We start from the raw sequence: 26,554 nt of genomic DNA on the forward strand, positions 1-26,554 counted from the left end.
TTGTGGGTTGAAGCCATAAAGGTTCTCCTTTTGGAGAGTTCCAAGTCAGTGTAAGGAGACTTGTAGGCCATGCAATGCTCCTCTTGGAATTTAAATATGCAAATAGCTTCTTAAGAGAAGAAAAGGACTGGACCTCCAATGCCACCTGTTGGGGCAGTAGTCCTTAACTTCAATAGTGACTTTTTAAAGGGAATCAGTCACCCGATTTTTGCAATTTCATTTGAGCGCAACATGATGTACGTACAGAGATCCTGATTCCAGTGATGTCACTTACTGGGCAGTTTGCTACAGTTTTAATACAATCACAGTTTTCTCTGCTGCAGATCTAGCTGAGCTCTGTATAACCCCGTCCACATCACTGATTGGTTGCTTTCTGTGTACACATTTCTTAGGCAGAAAGCTGCCAGTCAGCGATGTGGGCGGGGTTACACAGAGCTCAGCATTCACAGCACTGCTACATCTGCAGCAGAGAAAACTGGTATATTATCAAAACTACAACAAGCTGCCCAGTAAGTGACACATCACTGGAATCAGGGTCTTTGCCCCTATATTATGCTGCTCTCAGATTAGGTGGCAGAAACCTGGTGACAGATTCCCTTTAAAGGGCCTTACCACATGACTTGGGACAAGGAGCCAAACCAGAAACCCACACCCCCGTTCCGGCACCCCTTCCCCCCGCTCTCCCCTCTGGGTCAGCGTATCCTCTTCCCCTATTCTCACTCCCCTCTGGGTTGTCGTCTACCCCCATCCACACCACTCTGGGCCGGCATTCCCCCCCCTCCTCCTTCTGGGCTGGCATCTCCCCCAACCACCCCCACTGGGCTGTCATCAACTCCCCCTGGGCCGGCGTCTCTCCCCCTTCCCCACCCCTCCCCCCATCCTCTGGAAGAGTTTCGCTACCCCCCCCCCCACCATCTGCCCCCCACTCCTCTGGGTAGGTATCTCCCTTCCCCCTACCCATATCTCGGGGCCGGCGTCTCCCACCCCCGGCCATATACTGTCAGATGGGAACACCTCTTTTGGTATTATTGCTGTCCTACGGCCCTCAGACCGCAGCATGGCGTGTACTTTTGTGTTAAGGTACCCCGTGGTGATAGTTGGGAATTCCTGATACTGGTCCCAGTCTGATCTGTAGATGCTCCGGTGATGGTGGCCCCATTTCCTGTCTATTGACCCTTGTACGTCTCCTTTACCGTCTGCTTCTCTATCTGCTGCAGGTGATGGAGACTGAGCGGATGATCTACCTGGTGACGGAGTATGCCAGCGGAGGGGAGATATTCGGTAAGTCTTGCTGCTGAGCCGATGAGCAGGTAATTGCTTTTTGCCGCTTCCCTGCCGTCCGGCGTCCAGTCGGTGCCTACAAGTAGTGACTTAGAGGAATGCACCCGAGCGGCCGCCTCTTATCTGAGCCTTATGGCTCCAGGGATTTTCATATTCGCACCCAAATCTAAGCGGTAAATGACTCTGGCCAGCGGCAGCAGCGTGCCTACGAGCGTGCGTAGCCCTCCCCACCAGAAGGGGAAGGGTTAACGAGGCCGCGTGACTGGGAATGAGATACGGGTTGTCCGCCGTGCATGCAGCAGCCTGACTCTGTAAACAGGATGTATCATGCGTGTGGGAGTCATAACATTTAACCCATCCTTTTCCATCAGGGGATGAATAATATTGGGGTTTGTCGTCGTCGTGCGTTCGCACCCCCTTCCCTTTATCGCATTGTCGCCCCTAATCGCCAGAACGAATTTCAGCTATGGCATTAAGCTATCACTCGTCACCGCAGGGGATTAAAAAATCAAGGGGATTAAAAGGGAAAACATTGAACCTCTTGCAGAATGTCCTAATTTCTGGAGGTGTTAGGGGGGATCCCGTTGCCCCCTTTCCTTGGCTGAACATCCTGTTCTAAGCCCTTTTTTTGTTAGCACAGCTCCCCTGCCTCCGTTGCACCCTCCTCCTTTCTGTCCAAATAGTCTTACAGCAGAGAAACACTTTGGTTTTCTTGCATTCCTCCAGCGGCCGCCCCTATAAATAGGTCTCCTCTCCTCCATCAAATTCCTTCCCGAAGCGCAGGACGCTTCTTGCTCGGACCCTGCAGTTGATCAGAGGAAAAGGCACCTTCATTCTCTTAAGTGCAAGGTCGGCCTCCAGGACCGATACGACATTTATAGCACATAGGACTCAGATGATAATACCACTTTCACAATTCCCTCCGCATACATTATTAACTACGTTTCGTAGACCTGTTGAGGCTGGTGTGCTTACTTTACTTATTCATGTCAGAACAGCTGTGTAATCCTTTTTTTTTTTTTTTTTTTTTTTTTTTTACATTTTTCCTTTGTCTCCTCCCACCTAGTCTGATTGGCAGCTCCTCAGTGTCCCTCCTCCCTGCTGAGATCTCACACTGCTCAGTATAAGCTGCAGCTGTAAGTCAGGCTGGTTGGGCAGAGTCTAAATGTAGTTGGACTTAATTCTTTAGCTGGACTCATAAAATGCAATGGATTATACAGCCGTTCTAATATGGACACAAAGTGCATGCTCCTTCCTCATCAGGTCTAATAGATCTGTTTAATAATGTATACAGTGAATGTGCATTGTGGAATCAGGTGACAGATTATTGCCTTTAAATTAAGTAGAGCAACACTTAATATAGAGGAAGAAAGGTGCGGCCGGTGTCTTGGTCAGTGTCGTCGGCTTGCATGGAGTGGGAGGGTGTATGCGTGATCTCCCGGCCACCAGGGCAGACCAGCGGACATGAGTCCTGGTTATCGGTGTGGGACCTGATCTAACCGTTTTGGTCATCCTGTTTCGCTTGTTTCCAACTCCTCAATCGATGGAAATTCTTGTTTTTCCTGGGTGTGGCGGTGATCATGCCAATCTGCTACCGGCACGCGGAGTCTCTTTTTGGTAACGTTGGAAGTCCCAGATATCAGGCCCACCCAGTTCTGTGCCCTGAAGCAACGTGCATTATTCAGTGCCGTGACCTAATGACAGATCTCCCATGTGTTCAGGAAATGTACTTTTTCATTTTTTTTTTTTTTACTGACTTGTACTGAATTTTTTACCTTTTTTTGCAGTAAGGGACTGGTTGAGCGAGACGTATAATCCAATCGTATGCAGTACATAGGATGTGGGAATGTGAAATACAGGAAAGTGCTGAATACAAGTGTTCAAATGTGAGGCCAGAAATGTGCTGGGCGGAGGCCTCCATACACAAGTGGGGCATCCGTATATCTCTATGCACAAGATTTACCCTGACGCTGTCCTGTAGTTTGAAGGCATGAAAATTTCTGCAACTTACATTTTTGCGACTTGTGTGTGGTTGAGCCCGATTGAAAGTCACGACACAACCCCATTCACTGTCATTGTGTGTAACAGAGGTATAATGAGTACTTCACGCGATGTGTGTTGAGGAAGTAATGCCTGTGTAGCCCCAGACTCAAAGGGGTTGTTCACTACAGAACTACCCCGTATGAATGTCCCTAATGTGCTGTATAAGATAAAAAAAAGAATACAAACTTGTCTTCAGCTCCGCTCTGAGCCCTTTGTCCTGTGTCCCTGGTGATCTTGTGGCTGCAGCACTTACATCACAAGACTTCTGAAGGATCCAGGGATCAGAGCGGTGGAGCGACGTCAGTCCGGGTAAAGTATGTTTTTTAGTTTATACAGTTCATTGAGAACATTCATAAAGAATCATCCTCTGCATTATTATTGGCATTCCTCTCTCAACTGTATAGAAGAGTGTAGTATACCTTGGAATATACTTCTTTTTCCCTTTTGCTGGGTTTTCCCCCTTTTGCTGGGTTTTCCCCCCTTTTGCTGGGTTTTCCCCCCTTTTGCTGGGTTTTCCCCCCTTTTGCTGGTGTTTTCCCCCCTTTTGCTGGTGTTTTCCCCCCTTTTGCTGGTGTTTTCCCCCCTTTTGCTGGGTTTTCCCCCCTTTTGCTGGGTTTTCCCCCCTTTTGCTGGGTTTTCCCCCCTTTTGCTGGGTTTTCCCCCCTTTTGCTGGTTTTCTCATTTGTTTTGCCCCCCTTTCTTGTTTGTTTTGTCCCCCTTTCTCGTTTGTTTTGCCCCCCCCTTTCTCGTTTGTTTTGCCCCCCCTTTCTCGTTTGTTTTGCCCCCCCTTTCTCGTTTGTTTTGCCTCCCCTTTCTCGTTTGTTTTGCCTCCCCTTTCTCGTTTGTTTTGCCTCCCCTTTCTCGTTTGTTTTGCCTCCCCTTTCTCGTTTGTTTTGCCTCCCCTTTCTCGTTTGTTTTGCCTCCCCTTTCTCGTTTGTTTTGCCTCCCCTTTCTCGTTTGTTTTGCCTCCCCTTTCTCGTTTGTTTTGCCTCCCCTTTCTCGTTTGTTTGCCTCCCCTTTCTCGTTTGTTTTGCCTCCCCTTTCTCGTTTGTTTTGCCTCCCCTTTCTCGTTTGTTTTGCCTCCCCTTTCTCGTTTGTTTTGCCTCCCCTTTCTCGTTTGTTTTGCCTCCCCTTTCTCGTTTGTTTTGCCTCCCCTTTCTCGTTTCCTTTGCCTCCCCTTTCTCGTTTGCTTTGCCTCCCCTTTCTCGTTTGTTTTGCCTCCCCTTTCTCGTTTGTTTTGCCTCCCCTTTCTCGTTTGTTTTGCCTCCCCTTTCTCGTTTGTTTTGCCTCCCCTTTCTCGTTTGTTTTGCCTCCCCTTTCTCGTTTGTTTTGCCTCCCCTTTCTCGTTTGTTTTGCCTCCCCTTTCTCGTTTGTTTTGCCTCCCCTTTCTCGTTTGTTTTGCCTCCCCTTTCTCGTTTGTTTTGCCTCCCCTTTCTCGTTTGTTTTGCCTCCCCTTTCTCGTTTGTTTTGCCTCCCCTTTCTCGTTTGTTTTGCCTCCCCTTTCTCGTTTGTTTTGCCTCCCCTTTCTCGTTTGTTTTGCCTCCCCTTTCTCGTTTGTTTTGCCTCCCCTTTCTCGTTTGTTTTGCCTCCCCTTTCTCGTTTGTTTTGCCTCCCCTTTCTCGTTTGTTTTGCCTCCCCTTTCTCGTTTGTTTTGCCTCCCCTTTCTCGTTTGTTTTGCCTCCCCTTTCTCGTTTGTTTTGCCTCCCCTTTCTCGTTTGTTTTGCCTCCCCTTTCTCGTTTGTTTTGCCTCCCCTTTCTCGTTTGTTTTGCCTCCCCTTTCTCGTTTGTTTTGCCTCCCCTTTCTCGTTTGTTTGGCCTCCCCTTTCTCGTTTGTTTGGCCTCCCCTTTCTCGTTTGTTTTGCCTCCCCTTTCTCGTTTGTTTGACCTCCCCTTTCTCGTTTGTTTTGCCTCCCCTTTCTCGTTTGTTTGGCCTCCCCTTTCTCGTTTGTTTGGCCCCCCCTTTCTCGTTTGTTTGGCCCCCCCTTTCTCGTTTGTTTTGCCCTCCCCCTTTCTCGTTTGTTTTGCCCTCCCCCTTTCTCGTTTGTTTTGCCTCCCCTTTCTCGTTTGTTTTGCCTCCCCTTTCTCGTTTGTTTTGCCTCCCCTTTCTCGTTTGTTTTGCCTCCCCTTTCTCGTTTGTTTTGCCTCCCCTTTCTCGTTTGTTTGGCCCCCCCTTTCTCGTTTGTTTGGCCCCCCCTTCTCGTTTGTTTTGCCCCCCCTTCTCTTTTGTTTTGCCCCCCCTTTCTCGTTTGTTTTGCCCTCCCCCTTTCTCGTTTGTTTTGCCCCCCCTTCTCTTTTGTTTTGCCCCCCCCTTTCTCGTTTGTTTTCCCTTCCTTTCTCGTTTGTTCCTTTAATACAGTGGAAGTCACTAGTGTGTATACAGTTTGCCTATACCCTGGGATGTCGGCAGATCCGCACAACGTAGACTTTTTTGGCAATGTAGCCCATTTATAATGACGCTCACTTCTGATCTTTGACCCTTGTAACCATGGCAGCAATTTGTGCACAAACTATCAATCGTTGTTTCGACCACTGATTCTGCTGTAAAATCATTGTTGTCGGCAGCTCAATTCCTCATCTAAACAGAGGATGTGCTGCTGACAATATCCCACCTGTATGGGGACGGTCACATGCACTTTAAGGCTGCAATCTCATTAATTACTTTTCAATCATTTCTATAGCACTTTTCTTACAGTGTAGCGCGCTCTTTTGGCCCCTAGGGGTCAGCATTGCAGTTACCTGCAACTGAAAATCCCAACATTGAGACGGTCACATTTCGGCATGTCGCAGGTGGCATCACAGCCCCATTGGTGCCGGTGATGTGCGGTGCACGTGTCCTGATCTATAGAATAAGACGTGCACGATGCCTGCTGATCGTGCGGGGTCCTAAGTGTCTCTGGCTCGCCATCACCTGACCGTCCTTTCTTGCATTACAGATCACCTTGTGGCTCACGGACGGATGGCAGAGAAAGAAGCGCGTAAGAAGTTTAAGCAGATTGTCGCCGCTGTCCACTTCTGTCACTGTAGGAACATCGTGCACCGAGACCTGAAGGCTGAGAACTTATTGCTTGATGCAAACCTCAATATCAAGATTGCCGGTGAGTGGCCAAAAATCACTATGAAATGTCGCTGCCATCCTCACTGCTGCATTTATAGACCTCAGTTTTCACAAAGGGCGACGGTCAGAACCACGGTGAGCCTGTCTCCATCGCTCTTCATTTGGCTCCCACTAGTGACCGTTGTGAGCCGCAGGAATTAATATCTTTTAATGGGGTTTGCCTGTCCGAACATTCAATCATCAGGAGCGCGCCTCTCCTCTGCCTCCCGACTCCCTGCTTGCCTTGGGGGGCAGAGAGCTCCTGATGATTGACAGGTCAGACCAGCGGCATCAGCTTTGCCACATCGGAGGAATAAAGTGGCACTGAAGCCGCAGATCCGTTTTTTTTTTTTTTTTACGGTGTTCCTGACAGTCATGTGCTGAGGAAGAGGGTGGTGGGGTGTGTTGTCCCTTTAGGAAGGGGAAGCCTGAGCGATGGCCTTCAACCCTCTTACCCCGTGGCCACATTTTATTATGTACACGAGTGCACAGGTGGGGGGGGACCTGTCGGTCAAGCAGAAGTGGGTGTGGAGAAGGTGGAGGGTCACTTGTTATGTGGGAACCTGATTTTTTTTTTTTCTATGCCGCCCCCGGTGGTTCCGATATCGGCGTGGTATACTGCAGGCTGTTCCGGTTTTAGTCTGAGCTGTACAGATATAGGGCTCAATATTTTCACTATTTGCTTAAATGGATTAGCAAAAATAATTAGCTTTTTTTTTTTCTTGAGAAGCCACGCCACCCTTTCTTATGGGTTGTGTTTGGTATTGCAGTTTAGTCCATTCAAGTGAATAAGGCTGAGCTGCAGAATCGCTCAGCTGTTTCTCTGCACAAAAGTAGACCCCCTTTTTTTTGCTTCTAGCTAAGACCACAAGGCGTTAGAGCGGCCCATACTGACAGTCCGGGCCTGGAGACGTCGTCTGTATGATGCAGTGGATTATGAGGGAAGTGACTGTTCCTGGGAATCCTGCGGCCGAGCGCTGCTCTGGAGGTGCTGCCGGTCCTCCCATCTGCTGTTTGCTTTGGCAGCGGCTGAGCGCAGTCATCTGATGAGTAGGATGGAAATGCTGATGTCCTGTCAGCACCGCTCCACCGAGCCGCTTGTTTTTCTGCTTCAGACCTCGGATGTGAACGTTAAACACTTTTTTCTGATCCTTGTTTGTTTTAGACAAATCCCTCGCATCACTGCACCCTCAGTCCTATCTGCCTTTAGTGGCAGGCGTCCCAGTCCGAATAGTGCTGGAAAGTTTCCGTTTGTTTCACCCGGATATTTTTTTTTTAACAAGGTGTGAATGTGTAGATTTTTAGGCACTGAAGAGTAGGGCGATGTATGATTTTAGGAAGCTTGGTGGATTAAGCTCATTGCATGCTTTGGTTGCAGTTGAGACCACCGTACACACGCTGGTTCGGCCGTCAGTGATCTCCCCTGAGCCCCATTTTTGCGCGGGAGTGAGCGCTCTTTCATTCTGTCATTCTGGTGGCGGCTTAACTCCACGCAGAACACAATGGTCGACCTGCGGGATCTTTCACTCCCCCCTTCATGATCTGTCTTGATAGACTCTGGAGATAGTATAGTATAGTATACCCTGCAGAGCGCTGTATACCCTGCAGAGCGACGCCTGCTTCCATCCATAACTCTCTCTTTACTTTCCTCCTTCAGATTTTGGTTTCAGTAACCGGTTTACTCCAGGGCAATTATTGAAGACTTGGTGTGGGAGCCCCCCATATGCAGCACCAGAACTTTTTGAAGGAAAAGAGTATGAAGGGCCCAAGGTTGACATATGGGTGAGTAGTAAACTTCTGATTTTTCCTTGTGACTTAGGGAACCATAGCAGCTTGATTATAAGGGGACAAAGCCCCCCAGTCAAGAAGTTAGTCACTGGCAGAACTGATCTAGCTCTGCTATAACCCAGCAGCTCTGCTGTGCCAGGGGGCACCGAGTGATCCTGTCATGGCCGGGTCCAATGCAAGCACTCAGCCGTGACAGGGGCCATTTACTGATCCTGTCATGGCGGCTTCCAATGCAAGCACTCAGCCGTGCCAGGGGGCATTTACTGATCCCGTCATAGCCGCGTCCAGTTCAAGCACTGAGCTGTGCCAGGGGGCATTTACTGATCCCGTCATAGCCGCGTCCAGTGCAAGCACTCTGCCGTGCCAGGGGGCATTTACTGATCCCGTCATAACCGCGTCCAGTGCAAGCACTCAGCTGTGCCAGGGGGTATTTACTGATCCTGTCATGGCCATGTCCAGTGCAAGCACTCAGCCGTGCCAGGGGGCATTTACTGATCCTGTCATGGCCGGGTCCAGTGCAAGCACTCAGCCGTGCCAGGGGGCATTTACTGATCCCGTCATGGCCGGGTCCAGTGCAGGCACTCACCATCCCGTCATGGCCGGGTCCAGTGCAAGCACTCACTTTGCCAGAGGGCATTTACTGATCCTGTTATGGCCGCGTCCAGTGCAAGCACTCAGCCGTGCCAGGGGGCATTTACTGATCCTGTCATGGCGGCTTCCAATGCCAGTACTCAGCCGTGCCAGAGGGCATTTACTGATCCCGTCATAGCCGTGTCCAGTGCATGTACTCAGCCGTGCCTGGGGCCATTTACTGATCCCGTCATAGCCGCGTCCAGTGCAAGCACTCAGCTGTGCTATAGGGGGCATTTATTGATCCCGTCATGGCCGGGTCCAGTGCAAGCACTCAGCCGTGCCAGGGGGCATTTACTGATCCTGTCATGGCCGCGTCCAGTGCAAGCACTCAGCTGTGCCAGGGGTTATTTACTGATCCTGTCATGGCCGGGTCCAGTACAAGCACTCAGCCGTGCCAGGGGGCATTTACTAATCCTGTCATGGCGGCTTCCAATGCAAGCACTCAGCCGTGCCAGGGGGCATTTACTGATCCTGTCATGGCGGCTTCTAATGCAGGTACTCAGCCGTGCCAGGGGGCATTTACTGATCCAGTCATAGCCGCGTCCAGTGCAAGCACACTGCCGTGCTATAGAGGGCATTTACTGATCCTGTCATGGCCGGGTCCAGTGCAAGCACTCAGCTGTGCCAGGGGGCATTTACTGATTCTGTCATGGCTGCGTCCAGTGCAAGCACTCAGCCGTGCCAGGGGGCATTTACTGATCCCGTCATAGCCGCGTCCAGTGCAAGCACTCTGCCGTGCCAGGGGGCATTTACTGATCCTGTTATGGCCGGGTCCAGTGCAAGCACTCAGCCGTGCTACAGGGGGCATTTACTGATCCTTTCATGGCTGCGTCCAATGCAAGCACTCAGCCGTGCCAGGGGGCATTTACTGATCCTGTTATGGCCGGGTCCAGTGCAAGCACTCAGCCTTGCCAGGAGGCATTTACTGATCCTGTCATGGCGGCTTCCAATGCAAGCACTCAGCCGTGCCAGAGGGCATTTACTGATCCTGTTATGGCCGGGTCCAGTGCAAGCACTCAGCCATGCCAGGGGGCATTTACTGATCCTGTTATGGCCGGGTCCAGTGCAAGCACTCAGCCGTGCCAGGGGGCATTTACTGATCCTGTTATGGCCGGGTCCAGTGCAAGCACTCAACTGTGCCAAGGGGCATTTACTGATCCTTTCATGGCTGCGTCCAATGCAAGCACTCAGCCGTGCCACGGGGCATTTACTGATCCTGTTATGGCCGGGTCCAGTGCAAGCACTCAGCCGTGCCAGGGGGCATTTACTGATCCTGTCATGGCAGCTTCCAGTGCAAGCACTCAGCCGTGCCAGAGGGCATTTACTGATCCTGTTATGGCCGGGTCCAGTGCAAGCACTCCGCTTTGCCAGGGGGCATTTACTGATTATGTCATGGCTGCGTCCAATGCAAGCACTCAGCCGTGCCAGGGGGCATTTACTGATCCTGTTATGGCCGGGTCCAGTGCAAGCACTCAGCCGTGCCAGGGGGCATTTACTGATCCTGTTATGGCCGGGTCCAGTGCAAGCACTCAGCTTTGCCAGGGGGCATTTACTGATCCTGTTATGGCCGGGTCCAGTGCAAGCACTCAGCTTTGCCAGGGGGCATTTACTGATCATGTCATGGCTGCGTCCAATGCAAGCACTTGCTAAGCACAATGTTCAGAGCAGACAGAAACTTTTACATGCTCCATCTGTCTTCTTCTTGGAGTCGACAGCAGTCTCTTACACATCTTACACCTCCCTTCTTCATGAATGGATATTGTCGGACAGTGCTCGTAAGTACAAGAAATTTTGCAATTTACTGCTCATTACAATTTTAATCCGTTCTTGAGATAGACACTTTTCTTTCGTTTACATCTCGTTGCCCTGGAAACCGACCACCCCTGCTGGACAACAGACCGTGCTCAACGCTTACTGCCTCCTTTCAATGTTGCGAAGCCGAGCAGGATTGCTGGAGCGCACTGTTACCTCCTATTCCTAGGCAGTACTTACAAACTGGACAGCAGCAGTGGTCGGTCTCCTAGGCAACAAGCTGTAAACAAAGGAAAAATGTTAATATCTCAAGAACGGCTGCAAATTTTAATACGCAGCAAATTGCAAAATTGCTTGTTATAACGATCTCTAACCTGACAGTATCCATCTATAAAGATGGGATTAAGCCTTTAATGGTTGCTGGCAGTATACTGCTACTAATTTTCTGTGTCTTTTTTTCTTTCTGCGCAGAGTTTGGGAGTCGTCTTGTACGTGTTGGTGTGCGGCGCTCTTCCGTTTGATGGAAGCACGTTACAAAACCTGCGGGCCAGGGTCTTGAGCGGAAAGTTCCGGATCCCTTTTTTCATGTCCACAGGTAAAGTTTCCTTACTTTAAAGACTTAGATAAGTCCCATGGAAGGAGCCTCAGAAGTGCGTCAGTGATATCACCTGTCATCTATAGAGCTAGCAAAAACAAGAGTCCCCTTCCTCAGCCATCTAATATTGATGGCCTTTTCCGAGCATAACCCATTCACTGTTGAGAGGAGCTGCTTCAAAATAGTTTTCCTCCAAAAGGAAGGCAACCGTCCCTTTAATTGCCACCCTTCGATGGCATATTTGGCACCAGAGAGGCAGTCTCCTTCTGGAGGGGAGCTATTTTGCACTAAAAGCAGAAAGTGGCAATAATAAAATATAACTTAATATATATTCTTTAAAAATACTTCAGTATAAAACACATACGTGCTAACATAGAAAATATAAAAAGAGCGTCGCTCTGAAAATCAGACTAATGGCCCGATAGATCCAAATGGCCTTTGATCTTGGCTATATTATTGAAGGTATTGTCCTCTGTGCACATGATCATTACCTATAATGTATATTGGGGCTTGTTGTCACGTAGTCACAGGCGTGTGATTTGGTATGTGAACCTTACAGTGTGAATGCAGGCAGGACACATTGGTTTAGTGTGGATCCTTGGTCTGCAGAACGGCTGTCTCTGCTTTTTCCATGGATCTTAACCTCTAAGTACAACACAACTGTGTGTCTTGGCTATTAGGCCCTTTGGCCATTTGGATCTATTGGGCCATTAGTCAGGTTTTTTTTTACATTTTCTATGTTAGCACGTATCTGTTTTATAATGATGTATTTTTAAAAAATCTATATTAAAAGTTTATATTTTATTATTGCCAATTTCTGCTTCTCTTGGTCTAAACTAACAGTGGTTTTCATATTGCCCCAATTGCTTGAGCTATTTTGTATTAATGATCTGAAGGTATGGAGAATGTCGGGCAGGGTATAATGTACGGTCCTGTGGAGACACGTGCACAGCGCGTGCTGTATAATGTCCTGTCCCTTGGAGACACGTGCACGGCGCTTGCTGTATAATGTCCGGTCCCGTGGAGACGCGTGCACGGCGCGTGCTGTATAATGTCCGGTCCCGTGGAGACGCGTGCACGGCGCGTGCTGTATAATGTCCGGTCCCGTGGAGACGCGTGCACGGCGCGTGCTGTATAATGTCCGGTCCCGTGGAGATGCGTGCACGGCGCGTGCTGTATAATGTCCGGTCCCGTGGAGACGCGTGCACGGCGCGTGCTGTATAATGTCCGGTCCCGTGGAGACGCGTGCACGGCGCGTGCTGTATAATGTCCGGTCCCGTGGAGACGCGTGCACGGCGCGTGCTGTATAATGTCCGGTCCCGTGGAGACGCGTGCACGGCGCGTGCTGTATAATGTCCGGTCCCGTGGAGACGCGTGCACGGCGCGTGCTGTATAATGTCCGGTCCCGTGGAGACGCGTGCACGGCGCGTGCTGTATAATGTCCGGTCCCGTGGAGACGCGTGCACGGCGCGTGCTGTATAATGTCCGGTCCCGTGGAGACGCGTGCACGGCGCGTGCTGTATAATGTCCGGTCCCGTGGAGACGCGTGCACGGCGCGTGCTGTATAATGTCCGGTCCCGTGGAGACGCGTGCACGGCGCGTGCTGTATAATGTCCGGTCCCGTGGAGACGCGTGCACGGCGCGTGCTGTATAATGTCCGGTCCCGTGGAGATGCGTGCACGGCGCGTGCTGTATAATGTCCGGTCCCGTGGAGACGCGTGCACGGCGCGTGCTGTATAATGTCCGGTCCCGTGGTGACACGTGCACGGCGCGTGCTGTATAATGTTTGGTCCCGTGGAGACACGTGCACGGTGGGTGCTGTATAATGTCCGATCCCGTGGAGACACGTGCACGGCGTGTGCTGACGCGTGCTCCCTCCTTACAGAATGTGAACATCTCATCAGACATATGCTGATTTTGGAGCCCAGTAAGCGCCTGTCGATGGAGCAGATCTGCAAACACAAGTGGATGTGCCAGGGAGAGCAAGATCTCGACTTTGAAAGGGTGAGCCAATATGAGATTATTTTTGTGTTTTTTGGTGTCTCTTTGAACTTTTGACCCAAATGGAAAATGCTCATGACTGGCCATCGGCTCTACCTACCCAAGCGTAATAGCTGTATAGGAATACGTGCTGTCAGGCTCAGGTGAGCTGAGCCGACAGCCAGTCCGAGCATTGCTTTGCATTCCAAATTATACGGCCTTGTGACTGCACCCTAAGAATCCGATCCTGAGCAAGCCCTTTAAATGGGTTAAAGGAAGATTTATTATCTATCTCTAGAATAGGTGATTACTTGGTCTGTGCTCCAATCATTCTCTATGGGGAAGCTGAGTGCATTGCTTGGCAGCCCCATAGGTGATGAATGGAGCTGTGGTCGAGCATGTGCTCTATTGTAAATGGGGATCAAAGTGCCGCGATCAGTGCTGGTTCCAGCAATCAGACCCTTTCCAATCAATACATTATCACTTATTTTGCAGATACCACTTTTAAGTTGAGGTGACGTGATTTTAGAGCGGTGCCTGTATGTTAAAATGGCTAAAAAGCAGAGCGCTATCAGTTGTGTGGCTAATGAAGGTTTGCATTGTGTTGTAGTTAATAGCCGAATGCCAGCACATCAAGATGGAGAGGCAGAGGGAGCCGCTGAATGAGCAAGTCCTGCACACCATGGTGGAGATGGGCCTGGACAAAGACCGCACTTTACAGGTGAGACTTCTGCCCTAATGAGGACCCTCTGACAAGATGATTGGCATAAAGGTGAGCGGGCCAGTACAATCACTAAGGAGATGGCTGATGATATGATCATATGGCCTCCATGCAGATTGTCAGCTGCACATCCCCATTTTTTCACATTTTTGGCAATGATTATGTATGTGTATGTAAACAAAGAAATCCATAAAATCCCATTTTATTAGCCATTTTCTTTCTTTTTCTAGTTTATACTTCCCCCTTTATACCTTCTATGTTTGTGTTTTCTACCCAGTCTCTAAGAACGGACGCCTACGATAACTACAGTGCTATCTACAGTTTGCTGTGCGAACGGCTGAGAAGACACAAAACTTTACGCCTCCCGACTCCCCCCAGCGCCCCTCGTCCTCTGTCATACACGGCTTCACCAATACAGGTTAGTCTTTTTGCTTTTTCAGGATGCTCTTTTTTTTTTCCTTAGAAAGTTTTATCATTTTTGAGAGCGTTTTGGATATGACCCGTGGTTTGTGCCTCATTGCGTATAAAAGGGAAAACAATCTACTAAAGATGTGACCTAGTGATTGGCTGCAGCGTTGAAGTAGTTGACCTTGCATAATAAGAAGGGACCTTCTGCTGTGGTCTCCAGAGGTCGTCCAGTCATGGGAGCCATCTATAGACTTTATAGCCACAGCAGCCTGAGCTGGAGATCATATGAAGATGGAGGGACCAGCATATTTTCAGCAGAGTGAATGTTTTCTTGCGCTTACAGTCGGAGTAAACTTTTTTCTCATGTGTATAAGGTTTTTGTGACTTCTGTGTTTTTCCTACAGGCTGATGCCACTGGCAGTGCCGTCAGTATGAACGTGCCCCAAGTCCAACTCATCAACCCTGAAAATCAAATAGTTGAGGTGAGAATCAGCCCACAGTAGATATTAACGTGATGAACAATCGGATTCACGGTCTCTGTCTTTGGGCTATGTTCACATGTGTTTTTGCTGCGTTTTTTTTTTGTAAATTTTAAGCTGCATTTTACAGCACCGGCAAAAGGTATGAGATTTCAGAAATCTCATGCGCACCCATTGTTTTGTTTCTTTTCCTGACTGAACTTGAAAACTGCTGCCAGTATGTCACTTCTTTCAGCATTTTTTCACCCATAGAAAGCAATGTGTAAGCACAAAAACGCAGCAAAAAAATGCAGGTATCAAGTTTTGCTGCGTTTTCGGCGCAGAAAACTCAGGAAGTTGCATCATGTTTTTTATTGGGGGCACTGTAAAATTTGTCAGCATGCACAAAAGACAAATGAACCTGAAAAAAAAGGCAGCACATGCGCAGCGAAAAGGCAGCACATGCGCAGCGAAAAGGCAGCACATGCTCAGCGAAAAGGCAGCACATGCTCAGCGAAAAGGCAGCACATGCGCAGCGAAAAGGCAGCACATGCTCAGCGAAAAGGCAGCACATGCTCAGCGAAAAGGCAGCACATGCTCAGCGAAAAGGCAGCACATGCGCAGCGAAAAGGCAGCACATGCTCAGCGAAAAGGCAGCACATGCTCAGCGAAAAGGCAGCACATGCGCAGCGAAAAGGCAGCACATGCTCAGCGAAAAGGCAGCACATGCGCAGCGAAAAGGCAGCAAATGTGCAGCAAAAGCTGCTTTTTGTAAGCAGCTTCTTTAGTGCCAAGACAGCGGGTTTTGCCTGTGGAAAAAAAAGGCAGCCAAAACGCAAAGTGTGAACTTAACCTTACACCATTTATATTGCCCTTTAGACTAACGGCACCATGAACCTGGACAGCGATGAAGGAGAAGAACCTTCCCCGGAAGCTTTGGCCCGATACCTGTCAATGAGGAGACACACGGTGGGAGTGCCGGACACACAGTAAGTCACAGCTCGCTGCTTTACTTGTAACTATGGCGGAATAGTCACAGGACATAAGCGTATAGACCTAGGGCCAGCAACCTTCAGTACTACAACTCCCAGCATCCCCTTACACACACACAGGCTGTTGTGGCATTTTGGAGGAGAACAACGGGGTCACTGACATTATTTTAGAAGTCTATACGTTGTATTTGCTTCTTTCCCCTTGTTTGTACTGATCAGCGATATTCTGCTTTTTTTTTATCAGTAACGAAGGAGGTGCGGAGGAGCTGCAGAAGATCATTCCTGGATTCCCAAGGGTCTCTCCACAGACCCCATTCCTTCCAGTGGCACAAAACACAAACACCCTTCACCCGTTGCTGCCAATGCAAAACATGCCCCCTAGTGGCCACCTCGAGTACAAGGTATAGTCCAAATGCACCATCGTGTGTAAAGTCACGCGTTCTGCAGCAATGGGAGCAAGATTTGCGCCCGGTTGCGGAGTATGCACCGGGTGACCTAAAGGGAAACATTAAAAAAATTTGTAAAAAAAAATTTCAACCCAAAATTAAGCATTGCTTTGAGCAAAAGTAAGGAATTTTCTTCATATTTTGCAGTGCAAGCATGTATGGGCCGGTGCACAAATGTACTCACACGATTGATGGAGGTCTCCGGTCGGACCCCCTCATTGATTAATGCCACTTGCCGGCCTATAATGCATATAAAAAAAATACAAAACCGCTGCGCCATGTTTTTTGGTAGAAAGCCGCCACGTTTTCCCTGAGCTCATACAACCCCCTTTAAAGGGATAGTCCCATGGCATATTCATATGATGTGACAAAGTATAATTGATGTGGATCTCACCAAAGTGAAGTATGGGGTCCCGTCACGTGCTGCCGTTAATAAAAGGTGGTCGGAAGTCCTATATAAATGAATGGGAAGTCCGACCACCTCCCCACCGACATCAGGGCCCCGTCCTTGAGATAGATGCGGATTTCATCAGTGGGACCTGCATCTACTATGTCCCGTAGAGATGCCATAAATGTAAGTGATGAATACCCCTATAACTCCACAAGTATCCCACACTGAGGTGTCAGACATCTTGTGGCTTTTGCTGACGTTTCCGTCAATGGCTCCTTCATCCCATAAATGTGAATGTGTTTCTCGCAGATTCATTCACTTTCATTGGTAAAAGCTCAATCTCCACTAGCTGCATTGATTCGGACTTATTCTTGTGTGGAAGCTGCAGATCTAAGGGTCACCATCCGACATCTGCAGAGGAAAATGCACAGAAACGACGTGAACATAAATGGTGGACTTGGATTCTCACAAGGAATTTTTCAGTTTTGTGTCACTTGCTATATTAGATTTGACCAGTAGGTGGCACTGTGCGTTGGCAATATGTGTCTGACCTGAGAATGACCGATCACTCGATCTGAACTTTGATGCCTTATTTTAAGGTACATTCTTTGTATACTATAATGGGATTTCCTAAAGGCTGTGAACACCTTTGACATGGAAAAAAAGGATTTTTACTTGTCAGTGGTTACCATTAGCTAATAAATTTTCACTGCATTTCCGACGCAATCTTCATTCCTTAATTTGCAGACCTCTCGCTATGATATTCTGTTTGCTGCCTGATCTAAGTTTCAGATTTTTCTCTTGTGGTATTGTCTCTGCTTGTAGTACAGGCTGGATATGAGATTTGTGTTTTTCTCCCAGTAATATAGGCTGGATGTGAGCTCTGTGTGTCTCTCTCAGTAATATAGTCTGGATGTAAGGTCTGTGTGTCTCTCCCAGTAATATAGGCAGGATGTGAGGTCTGTGTCTCTCTCAGTAATATAGGCTGGATGTGAGCTCTCTGTGTCTCTCTCCCAGTAATATAGGCTGGATGTGAGCTGTGTGTGTCTCTCCCAGTAATATAGACTGGATGTGAGCTCTGTGTCTCTCTCAGTAATATAGGCTGGATGTGAGCTCTGTGTCTCTCTCCCAATAATATAGGCTGGATGTGAGCGGTGTGTGTCTCTCCCAGTAATATAGGCTGGATGTGAGGTCTGTGTGTCTCTCCCAGTAATATAGGCTGAATGTGAGCTGTGTGTGTCTCTCCCAGTAATATAGGCTGGATGTGAGGTGTGTGTCTCTCCCAGTAATATAGGCTGTATATGAGGTCTGTGTGTCTCTCCCAATAATATAGGCTGGATGTGAGCTGTGTGTGTCTCTCCCAGTAATATAGGCTGGATGTGAGGTGTGTGTCTCTCCCAGTAATATAGGCTGGATGTGAGCTCTGTGTCTCTCTCCCAATAATATAGGCTGGATGTGAGCGGTGTGTGTCTCTCTCATTAATATAGGCTGGATGTGAGCTGTGTGTCTCTCCCAGTAATATAGGCTGGATGTAAGGTCTGTGTGTCTCTCTCAGTAATATAGGCTGGATGTGAGCTCTGGGTGTATCCAGGTTGCTTCTGTCTTCATTACCTCATATATCAGCACAGCTTCCATCCTGCTCTTATTTCCACTTGTAGTGTTCTTTTCCTTGTCTATAGCCTGTTTACTCTGTCCTCCCTCATATTGTAGCGGTTTTCTACTTTGTCTATATTCTGGGGATCCCTCCCTTCTGCTATCTCTCACTCGGAGAGAAGGGAGGTGGGAACAGAAAGAAGTGGGGAGCAGCAGATCTGATGGATTCGTATCATGTTTGCAAAACCCCTAGATAAAGGACTTGCAGTCATCTGCAGCAACAAATGTGAAATATTTATAATAAAGGTTATTTAAAAAGCTTTATATTGAGTGAACAATGAAAAGAATTCTGTATAAAGTGCAGTGTTGATATAATATAGTTTGCTGGGGGTTAGATGGTCTTTTTCATTAAAATATCGTGGGTTGATTGGTCTTTCGTCGACTTCCTTTTGTATTGTGTGGGACGTTGATAGAAATCTCATTGTAAAGTGTCCAAAACCTAATAATTTCCATTGGTTTTATAGGAGCAGTCCCTCTTGCAGCCTCCCACGCTTCAGCTCCTAAATGGCATGGGACCTCTTGGACGAAGGGCATCTGATGGAGGGGCGAATATTCAGCTACACGCACAACAGTTCCTGAAGAGGCCACGAGGTCCTTCACCGCTGGTCACAATGACAACAGTGAGTGTGCGATTACTACCGTGTTTGACACGTATGTATTCATTAGTGAGGTCACTCACACCGGCCCATCTCGGCCCTCTAACGAGCTCCGTTCCCCTATGTACAAGGCGGTCGGCGCTCGTTTACACAGGCCAACGAGTACTGATGGAAACAGAAGGATCATTAATACAAACATGGTGTCCCCACCCGATAACAGGATCCTCTATCGGTAGCACATCCCTTCTTTACATAGGGGACGTGCTGTGTAAACTATCAAATCACCCAACAAACGAGCGTTTTGCTTCTCCGTTATGTGATCACCAGCATTTTTATGCAGGGTTTAGCAATCAGCCGGGGTCTCAAAGTCTTGATCCCTCACCAATCAAAACTTCTGACACGTCAAATTGAAATAATATATACTCTTTACCCTATTTTCTAGTAAACCTAGTGATGTGGCTCAATAGGTCCTAGAACAATAATAATGATATCCTGTAGTAATCCAATGTGTGATCTGAGAAATCAAGCTGCATGGAAGAGCAAGGAGCGCGCTCTGTCCTCGGCCCGCCAACATAGCGGAGGAAGGAGCTGTCAATCAAAGCGGCACTGGGCGGGGAGGGAGTAATGAAGAAGGCGGATGTACTGAGTGCATAGACACGCCCCCAGTGCTCTTCTAAAGTAATTTGCATTTGGCTTTATTTCCCAACGCTGGCACATCAGATTACTACAAGATGGGAATCATTTTGTATTTGTAGTAAAATCAAATTAATAGTTTATTATTATTATTTTATTATTTAGTTGTTGAATTATTATTATTATTATTATTATTATTATTTTATTTTTATTATTTGTATTTTATATTATTTTATTTTCATTATTTTATATTTGTATTTTATTTGTATTATTAATATCCTTATTTTACTATTATAATCTATTAATAATAATAATAATAATAAAATACAAATAATAAAATATATATTGCCAATAATACAATACTATTTTACTATTATAATATTTTATTTCTAATTTTTATTATCCTTATTATTTTACTAGTATCTTTTATTGTTATTATATATATATTTTTTTTCTGACTTGAAACAGGAGACTGTAATTTCTTAACATTTTTGTTTCTATCCCTCAGGCCGTACCTGCAGTGACCCCGGTAGATGAGGAGAGCTCGGATGGGGAGCCCGATCAAGAGGCCGTGCAGAGGTAAAAGTTTCACGGAAAAATCCTTGATCCAGTGATTTAAGCGAAGCAGCGTTGTCCTGCACAGCCCTGCGGTGTCAGCGTCACCCCGATCTGCAGACTTTTTTATCAGTGACGTGTCTGAAGATCAGTTTTGTATTCTTTCTCTGTATCTGATCACCATGGACGATCGCTACCATCCAGCACAAAACATACAAAGAAGGCAAACGCTAGCATGTCACAGATGCTCCAACAAAAATAACGTGAACGCTACAAAGTACAGAGGCGTCTGTATTATACCATCATTAGATAAAATGATGCTTCACAATGAAAGTTTTTTTTTTCCAAGGGCCTATACTTAAAACTGAGTCATACAAGGAACATAATATCCGTCTCTATAACTACCTGAGCAATGGTGCAATAGCTAAAGGGAACCCGCCACCCCAAAAAAAACTACCTGCAGACATAGCAAAAATATGTAGGTAAATACTGTTTTCAACATGTGCAGCAATGTAACTGGAAGTGCAGCTCAAGGGAGAAAATAAAGTTATGTGCTCCGTTGTGGCCGCCCTGGCTGCTTTGTTGCGGCCGCCCTGGCTTGCACTTGTCCGTTGACAACATTGAATCAACTGAAAATACATCGGTGAGCTCATTTTTATGGCCCCACAGGAGAGTTTGTGACTTTTATCTTTTTTCTTTTCCCTGACCGGCTGTTAGTGATTTATAAACACATCAGTGTTAAATGAAACGTAGACCCTGCATTGGCATCTTATAGAAAATGATACATTGTATTTAAAGGGTTATTCCCAACATTGCGTCTTATCACTTATTCACAGTATAAGTGATAATTTGCCCATTTTTGATCTGACCCTCACTCATCCCAAGAACCAGGCTGCGGTCAGTAAGTTCAATGGTGATAAGTTGCCATGTTGTGAAGACCCCTTTAACAGATCCTAGATGGGTCACAAGACACGTTATAACGCTATATATAGAGAGTGGAGTGCGTCTCCTCCGAGCACAGTGGACTCCTAATGTATCATTGTAATTTCAGGTATCTTGCAAACCGCTCCAAGAGACACACACTGGCAATGACGAGTCCTTCAGCTGAAATCCCCCCAGACTTACAGCGCCAGTTGGGGCAGCAGGCTTTCCGAAACAGAGTGTGGCCCCCGCACCTGATCCCCGACCAGCATCGGTGAGTACGGGGTGCACCGACAAATTCCTAAGCCGGCCATTACACATCTGATGGCTATCGGCCGAACGCCTGTTAGCCCTTCTTTCTTTCTTTTGTACGGAGACCACCATACACACAAGTCATACATCCGACCCCTCAGAAATCAACGGATAAAACATAGAAGCTTGTTCTCCTTTGCTGACATGCATTTCCAATAAATAATCTTTATGACTAGCGAATAATGGTATCTCTGGAACAACAGTGCACTTCTGTGTTTTCTTGGGAACTATGTCCAAAGGTGTCCTCACAACCTTTGACCAGGCGATGCATACGTGAGCATGCAAACTTTGCCCAACACACACTGATTGCCACGCTGGAGCAAATAGTCCTGGGATTCTTTGTTTTCTTAAGGAAGTCGGCTGCACTTGCATAACTGGTTGAGCGGGAATGATGCGCCTTTCAGTTTGTGTTTATCCACGCTGCATAGGCTATATATAAACTGCTCAAAAAAATAAAGGGAACACTCAAATAACACATCCTAGATCTGAATGAATGAAATATTCTCATTGAATACTTTGTTCTGTACAAAGTTGAATGTGCTGACAACAAAATCACACAAAAATCATCAATGGAAATCAAATTTATTAACCAATGGAGGCCTGGATTTGGAGCCACCCCCAAAATTAAAGTGGAAAAACACACTACAGGCTGATCCAACTTTGATGTAATGTCCTTAAATCAAGTCAAAATGAGGCTCAGTATTGTGTGTGGCCTCCACGTGCCTGTATGACCTCCCTACAATGCCTGGGCATGCTCCTGATGAGGTTGCGGATGGCCTCCTGTGGGATCTCCTCCCAGACCTGGACTAAAGCATCCGCCAACTCCTGGACAGTCTGTGGTGCAACGTGACGTTGGTGGATGGAGCGAGACATGATGTCCCAGATGTGCTCAATCGGATTCAGGTCTCGGGAACGGGCGGGCCAGTCCATAGCTTCAATGCCTTCATCCTGCAGGAACTGCTGACACACTCCAGCCACATGAGGTCTGGCATTGTCCTGCATTAGGAGGAACCCAGGGCCAACCGCACCAGCATATGGTCTCACAAGGGGTCTGAGGATCTCATCTCGGTACCTAATGGCAGTCAGGCTACCTCTGGCAAGCACATGGAGGGCTGTGCGGCCCTCCAAAGAAATGCCACCCCACACCATTACTGACCCACTGCCAAACCGGTCATGCTGAAAGATGTTGCAGGCAGCAGATCCCTCTCCACGGCGTCTCCAGACTCTGTCACGTCTGTCACATGTGCTCAGTGTGAACCTGCTTTCATCTGTGAAGAGCACAGGGCGCCAGTGGCGACTTTGCCAATCCTGGTGTTCTGTGGCAAATGCAAAGCGTCCTGCACGGTGTTGGGCTGTGAGCACAACCCCCATCTGTGGACGTCGGACCTTCATACCACCCTCATGGAGTCGGTTTTTAACTGTTTGTGCAGACACATGCACATTTGTGGCCTGCTGGAGGTCATTTTGCAGGGCTCTGGCAGTGCTCCTCCTGTTCCTCCTTGCACAAATGCGGAGGTAGCGATCCTGCTGCTGGGTTGTTGCCCTCCTACGGCCCCCTCCACGTCTCCTGGTGTACTGGCCTGTCTCCTGGTAGCGCCTCCAGCCTCAGGACACTACGCTGACAGACACAGCAAACCTTCTTGCCACAGCTTGCATTGATGTGCCATCCTGGATGAGCTGCACAACCTGAGCAACTTCTGTGGGTTGTAGATTCCTTCTCATCCTACCACGAGTGTGGAAGCACAACCAACATTCAAAAGTGACCAAAACATCAGCCAGAAAGCATTGGTACTGAGATGTGGTCTGTGGTCCCCACCTGCAGAACCACTCCTTTACTGAGTGTGTCTTGATAATTGCCAATAATTTCCATCTATTGTCTATTCCATTTGCACAACAGCATGTGAAATTGATTGTCAATCAGTGTTGCTTCCTAAGTGGACAGTTTGATTTCACAGAAGTTTGATTTACTTGGAGTTATATTCTGTTTAAGTGTTTCCTTTATTTTTTTGAGCAGTGTGTATATAATAGGTGTATATTAGACACTGAAGTGCAACAGGCCACATCTTGGTGAAATCTAGCCAAGCGCTCTGTCCCTAAAAACGTAATGTCACAGATACACTTTTTATACGACCAGCAAAGTGGATGAAACTGCGGTATCCGGGGCGGCCGGTCTCCTAGGCATGGTTCACCTGCTCCAAAGCTGGCCGGATCCAATCAGTTTGTGTCCCTGAGCTCCTGCGATGCTGCGGAGGCCGATCTACCTCTGCTCGCAGAATTGGAGAGCGCACAGTTCAGACCACACAGGAGCAGTTAATTTTCCACTGCAGATTTTCATTGCCATATGGTAATAAACGCCCATGTCTCTGCATTATGTGGCATCTTTTTTGTCTTTCCAGCTCCATGTACAAAGATTCAAACACTCTCCATCTTCCCGCTGAGCGCTTTTCCCCGGTGCGCCGGTTCTCAGATGGAGCCGCCACTATTCAAGCGTTTAAAGCTCATCTGGAAAAAACTGGGCACCAGAACAGCAGCATAAAACAACTACAACAGGTAATGGATAGGGAGCAGCCAAAGCATTCACAGCAGCTCAGTGATTAATACCATTTTGAATTGGGGGCCTGGCTCGAGGCAGCTTGGCTCAGGCTTGGCTCAGGCTTGGCTCAGGCCTGGCTCAGGCCTGGCTCAGGTCTGGCTCGGGGCGGCTCGGCTCACGCCTGGCTCGTGGCGGCTCTGCTCGGCTCACGCCTGGCTCGTGGCGGCTCTGCTCGGCTCACGCCTGGCTCGTGGCGGCTCTGCTCGGCTCACGCCTGGCTCGTGGCGGCTCTGCTCGGCTCACGCCTGGCTCGTGGCGGCTCTGCTCGGCTCACGCCTGGCTCGGGGCGGCTCTGCTCGGCTCACGCCTGGCTCGGGGCGGCTCTGCTCGGCTCACGCCTGGCTCGGGGCGGCTCTGCTCGGCTCACGCCTGGCTCGGGGCGGCTCTGCTCGGCTCACGCCTGGCTCGGGGCGGCTCTGCTCGGCGCTCGCCTGGCTCGGGGCGGCGCTGCTCGGCGCTCGCCTGGCTCGGGGCGGCGCTGCTCGGCGCTCGCCTGGCTCGGGGCGGCGCTGCTCGGCGCTCGCCTGGCTCGGGGCGGCGCTGCTCGGCGCTCGCCTGGCTCGGGGCGGCGCTGCTCGGCGCTCGCCTGGCTCGGGGCGGCGCTGCTCGGCGCTCGCCTGGCTCGGGGCGGCGCTGCTCGGCGCTCGCCTGGCTCGGGGCGGCGCTGCTCTCCGGCTTGGCTGACTCTTTGCTGATTTCTAGGAGTGTGAGCACCTGCAGAAGCTGTATGGTATACACATGGATGAGCGGATGCTGGAGCACACACAGCAGCAGCACGTGATGTACCAGCAGGAGCATCAGCAGCACATCCTGCAGCATCAGATCCAGGTACGTGACTTGCATGAAGCATCCACTCTCTATCTGGCTTTACTGTAGCAGAGTTCTCCAGATTCGCAGTCCCGAGGCGGTGGACGTACTGCACCTTACTGTTCTTTCTGTTTACGGACAGTTAAAATAAATATGAATTTAGCTTTCTCTGACTACAGCGTGCGGCTTGATAAAAGCTTTTAGTTCTGTACTTGCACTTTACTGTGATAGCAGAATATATGGTATTTCCATGTGGGATATATCCGCTCCTTCTTTTTCTTCCTCTTCAGGATTGTATCCGTCCTGCACAGCCGTCTCCTCCCCTGCAGTCGTCATCCATGGTGCCGGCTTGTGAGAATCAGCCCGCGCTCCTTACACACCAGCTTCAGAGGTATCGGTCATTAACACCTAAGTGCATCATTGTTCTGATCCTTTTCATGTCAGATGTCATCAGAAAAAAACCCTATTGTGTAAATTAGGTTTTTATGTTAATGTGTTTTTTTTAATCACTATATTAAAAATAATATATACTTAAATCTTGCAATTCACTAGATCTAATATTACTCCTTTCTGTTCTGTACAGACACTTCAACAATCTGTTTATCATCACATACAAGATTACAGTGATTCATAATTTCTCCATATACAGTAGATAACACAGGATCGTGCATTCACAATATGTGATGTCACAGCTCACCTCTTCCTCCTGAACTATGACTGATAACACCTCTATATACAGTAGATAACACAGGATCCACCATTCACAATAGGTGATGTCACAGCTCACCTCCTCCTGTACAATGACTGATAACACCTCTATATACAGTAGATAACACAGGATCCATCATTCACAATGGGTGATGTCGCAGCTCACCTCCTCCTCCTCTCTTCACAATGACCTTTGCCCGAATTGCAGCATGTTCAGACACTTCTGTTCACACTAATAGGGGCTGAGTCAGTCTTTGGCTACTAATGTGCATGTAAGTAGCCGTACAGGCGTCTATATATTACACTTAATGGCCAGTTGAAAATTGAAAGATTTATTTTTGTTTTTACTTAGACAGTGATATAGAAAAGTACATACTCAAAAAAAGATATTAAATACTTAAAAAATGAAAACTTGAATGATACAATAGGTAATTTTCTGATGACACGTTCCCTTTAAAGGGCTGTGTTATAGCAGAAAGAGCGTGCAGACAGCTCCGATCTCCCTTTCTTTTTATTGGTCTCTCACGTCACTGACCGATCCTGTTGTCTCATTTCAGATTGCGAATCCAGCCTTCTAGCCCCCCTCCTAATCCAGCCAGCAATCACCTCTTCAGACAGCCAAACAGCAGCCCCCCGCCATCTTCCAGTGCCATGCTCCAGACACATGGTACAGCTCCTTTTAATGTTCTAATTTGTTGTGTGTTTTTTTTTCTTGTTCTCACAGATTTTTATTTATTTATTTTTCTACCTTTTTCAGGGGCCCAACCTTCCACTCAGTATCAGGGGGTGCCCGCTCACACCGCTCTTTACCAGCCTTCTAACAGCGGCTCCCCACCACCTAGCATTACACTGCCACGCATGGGCATACAGCAGCAGCAAAACCAGCAGCAGTCAGCGCAGCAAGTCACCATCCAGGTGCAGGAGCCCCCCGACATGTCTGGAGCCGCCCGGGGTATTCCTATAAATCCTTGTGCCAACCACATACAGATGCAACAACGGGCATCACTTATGGCTTCATTGGGAAATTACACCCACCGACCTCTATCCAAGCAGCTGAGTGCGGACAGTGCTGAAGTGCACAGGTACAGCGTCCAAGACATGAACTACTTATCTTTGTATTTTTTTTTATTTCAATACTTTTTCATTAAAAAAAAATATATATAAATGAATGAAATAATTTTAAAAAATAAATAT

General features: G+C 48.1%; 1 protein-coding gene across 2 annotated transcripts in view; it reads left to right on the forward strand.

Moving 5' to 3' along the window:
- The window catches only part of SIK3 (SIK family kinase 3), an 83,862-nt gene that overhangs the window by 42,025 nt on the left and 15,283 nt on the right, over positions 1 to 26,554 (forward strand). For both annotated transcript variants that reach the window (XM_073657084.1, XM_073657085.1), the window contains exons 3-20: positions 1,218 to 1,281; positions 6,258 to 6,419; positions 8,076 to 8,200; positions 11,063 to 11,186; positions 13,072 to 13,190; positions 13,777 to 13,887; positions 14,165 to 14,305; positions 14,700 to 14,777; positions 15,633 to 15,742; positions 15,990 to 16,146; positions 18,700 to 18,855; positions 19,973 to 20,043; positions 21,071 to 21,214; positions 23,649 to 23,802; positions 24,548 to 24,673; positions 24,943 to 25,043; positions 25,918 to 26,027; positions 26,118 to 26,442. In XM_073657084.1, coding sequence (XP_073513185.1) covers positions 1,218 to 1,281; positions 6,258 to 6,419; positions 8,076 to 8,200; positions 11,063 to 11,186; positions 13,072 to 13,190; positions 13,777 to 13,887; positions 14,165 to 14,305; positions 14,700 to 14,777; positions 15,633 to 15,742; positions 15,990 to 16,146; positions 18,700 to 18,855; positions 19,973 to 20,043; positions 21,071 to 21,214; positions 23,649 to 23,802; positions 24,548 to 24,673; positions 24,943 to 25,043; positions 25,918 to 26,027; positions 26,118 to 26,442 — 2,378 coding nt within the window. The remainder of the gene's footprint in view (positions 1 to 1,217; positions 1,282 to 6,257; positions 6,420 to 8,075; positions 8,201 to 11,062; positions 11,187 to 13,071; positions 13,191 to 13,776; positions 13,888 to 14,164; positions 14,306 to 14,699; positions 14,778 to 15,632; positions 15,743 to 15,989; positions 16,147 to 18,699; positions 18,856 to 19,972; positions 20,044 to 21,070; positions 21,215 to 23,648; positions 23,803 to 24,547; positions 24,674 to 24,942; positions 25,044 to 25,917; positions 26,028 to 26,117; positions 26,443 to 26,554) is intronic.

Source organism: Phyllobates terribilis, unplaced genomic scaffold (genome assembly GCF_046119375.1).
Source record: "Phyllobates terribilis strain yellow unplaced genomic scaffold, ASM4611937v1 Scaffold_12__6_contigs__length_324123572, whole genome shotgun sequence".
In the NCBI taxonomy this organism is placed as follows: domain Eukaryota; kingdom Metazoa; phylum Chordata; class Amphibia; order Anura; family Dendrobatidae; genus Phyllobates; species Phyllobates terribilis.